The 2955-nt window shown below is 40.1% G+C and overlaps 1 protein-coding gene across 1 annotated transcript; it reads right to left on the reverse strand.

Moving 5' to 3' along the window:
* Positions 1-488: 488 nt before the first annotated feature.
* LOC106084325 (protein PET100 homolog, mitochondrial) lies at positions 489-958 on the reverse strand. Its single transcript, XM_013247914.2, has one exon. The coding sequence runs from the start codon at positions 843-845 to the stop codon at positions 597-599; it is 249 nt and encodes an 82-aa protein (XP_013103368.2). The 5' UTR covers positions 846-958; the 3' UTR covers positions 489-596.
* Between the last annotated feature and the right edge of the window lie 1997 nt (positions 959-2955).

Consider the following 2955-nt stretch of genomic DNA (forward strand, 5'->3'; position numbering starts at 1 on the left):
AGTTTTAACATGGCAGGATAACTCACAAATGTACAATAGACAGCATTGGTAAGGGGATAAACACCGCTGATGTTCGCGCCGGGATTTGAACCCAGGCGTTCGGTGTCATAGGTAGATATGCTTACCTCTACGACACGGTGGCTAGATCTAGAAGATGATAATACTATGACAACATATTTGTGGCTACACATCACAAGGATCTTTGCTTTCTGCCTGCTTTGATGTAGGTGGTCTACACTAAAACTGAAAAGATAACCTCTCACTGTTAGTTGAGCAGAATTCTGGCAGGACTGCATTTCGTGTTGTTCAACTAGTGAGTCCACACTGCATAGTTCACCAGTACCCCAAGTACTGCCGGCAAGTGAAATGAGGACCTCGTTTCTTCTTATGACTGTCATAAATTGAAGTTGCATGTACCGAAGGCCTGTACAGACTTCAATGTTGGCATATAGTCGTACCTCTTGTTTTTCGAATAAAACACATATACCTTTTAAATAAAGTACACAATTTCAGTAATTTAATTCGTTATTTTCCTTACATAATACAAAAACGAAATGCATGCCCTCTTTCAAGCTGCTATCACCCATTAGACAATGTTAAGCCTTTTGCTTTTTCTCAATATCCTCTAAGGCTTTCATAAATTTCTGATCCTGTTTTTCGCGATGTTCCTTTATGGCTTGCTGTATTGTTTCACGATGTCCCAGACTTTCCGGTGGATAAAGTTCTCGCTTCTTTTTGGTCACCCATTCCTCAAAGTATTCCGGTTGATTAAAGATGTGAAACATGGCAACAGGAAATGTCATGTACATTGCCATTTTGAAGACTTCCAAAGACCAATTGCCCATTGTTATCTAGATAGCCGTATAACTTCGTAAATAGTTCTTTTAATTTTAATTCACTTCAATGTTTACTGTTTTTATTTTACATACTACAGTGAAAAATACAATAACAGCTGACTTCGTCTACAAGTAATCGGGTACTCTCCAAAATGGTAGTATGAGTTATAGCTTTAACCGTTAGTTCGAACGTAACGTATGATTATTGTGTACATGAGATAAATCGTACAACATCTATAGTAAAATTGTGAATCTCAATTGTAAAGAATCTGCGTTATTGTTGTTTCTTTGGCCGTTATACACAGACAGTCAATAGAATATTTCTATTCTTAGCGTAAATTGACCCAAAATGGAGTCTATCAAGCTAATGTTTTTAGAAAAGAGAAATTGTTTTTTTAACTTGAGGAAACCAAATTGGTAGGTTAGGTTAGGAGATACACCTAAGCCAGTAATCGGCTTGTTGTGCGCTCTAAATACTAAAAAGTAAACTCGAAAAAAAAACTAAGTTAGGAAAATCCTTAACTGTTTTCAATACTACACCCCTTAGTTGGTTCGTGTCTGATATTGTGTCCCCACCTAAGTACCTGCGTCTGTTGGCCGCGAAAGCCGCGCAATGCCATAGGAAATGCTCCAACGTCTCATCATCTTCCCCACATGCCCTACACATGCTATCACTTGCCGCACCATGCAATCCATGTGTCCTTTTATGATACCAAAAGCTACACTATTCTCCTTCCTTTCAGAGTACCCAAATTATGTGGTCTAATCTAGATTTGAAGAGGTCTACCGCTTTGCTGTCACTGTCCGTCATGACAGGTCACTTTCTGATCGGAAAACATGCTGACAGACTGAAAATTGCCAGAAAAGATTTTTGCCGAAGTTGAGAGGACGTCGAGGAAGAAGAGACTATACAACATCTGCTGTGTGTGTGTCCCGTACTGGCAGTCAAAAGAAGTTCCACTTTAGGTTCTCATTTCTTTGAGCACTTGGGAGATGTAAACTTTCGCTACTATGTCTCGCACACAAGAAAGGGGACAAGAAGGAATGTGCCAACTGCAGAGTCCTCATCGCTGCAAGATACTCTCGAGCGTACTGAGTGAAATATTAAAACCTAAAGTCAATGAGATAATTGGGCCCTACAAATGCGGCTTTAGACCTGGAATTACCCTAGACCAGACATTCACGCTGCGCCAAATCCTAGAAAAGACCCGAGAAGGACAATTTAACACCTACCATCTCTTTGTTGATTACAAAGCCGCTTTCGATACCCCTATACGCTCAAAGGTATTTTAAGCCATGTCTGAATTTGGTCTCCCTGCAAATTCAATAAGACTCTGCAGGATGACACTTGCTGATACACGTTCCTCAGTAAGAATAGGAAAGAATCTCTCCGAACCCTTTAATACAAAACGAGATTTCAGACAAGGAGACAGCCTATCGCGTGATCGCTTTAATATCCTGCTGGAGCAGATTATACGAGATGCAGATGTGAATAGATATGGCACACTAATCACAAGAGAATACATGCTACTCGCCTATGCGACGACATCGACATCATAGATCGGACACCGGAAGTAGTGACTGCAGAGTCAATGAAAATGGGTCTGGCAATAAATGGAGAAACGACGAAATGGATGATTTCAACTCCCAAAACGACGTGTACAACCGAGAAAATAAAGAAAATGGAGAAAGTTGAGTACCACAAATTTGAGATAGTCATTAACTTTATCTACCTCGTTACCGCCGTAGCCAAAACGAATGACACCAGTTTTGAAATAAAGCGAAGAATAATACTGGCAAACAGATACTACTTTGGATTAAATAAGCAGTTTAGAAACAAGGCCATCTCTCAACAGACGTAGATTACACTGTTGTTATATGGTTCTGAGGCATGGTACTTGTGAAAGCAGATGAGGCGGTGCTCGGAATGTTCGAGAGAAAGATTCTTCGTAAAATATATGGACCAGTTTGCGTTAATGGAGATATAGACGTCGTATGAACCACAAGCTGTATTAGCTGTATGAATGGAAATGGAAATTGTTGGACTTTTTAAGCGATTTGGATGGTTCAACGGTTGGAACTAGAAGGTATATTCCTTCGCCTGTTCCTGAGGTATCAC

Source organism: Stomoxys calcitrans, chromosome 5 (assembly GCF_963082655.1).
Source record: "Stomoxys calcitrans chromosome 5, idStoCalc2.1, whole genome shotgun sequence".
NCBI classification, from domain to species: Eukaryota; Metazoa; Arthropoda; class Insecta; order Diptera; family Muscidae; genus Stomoxys; species Stomoxys calcitrans.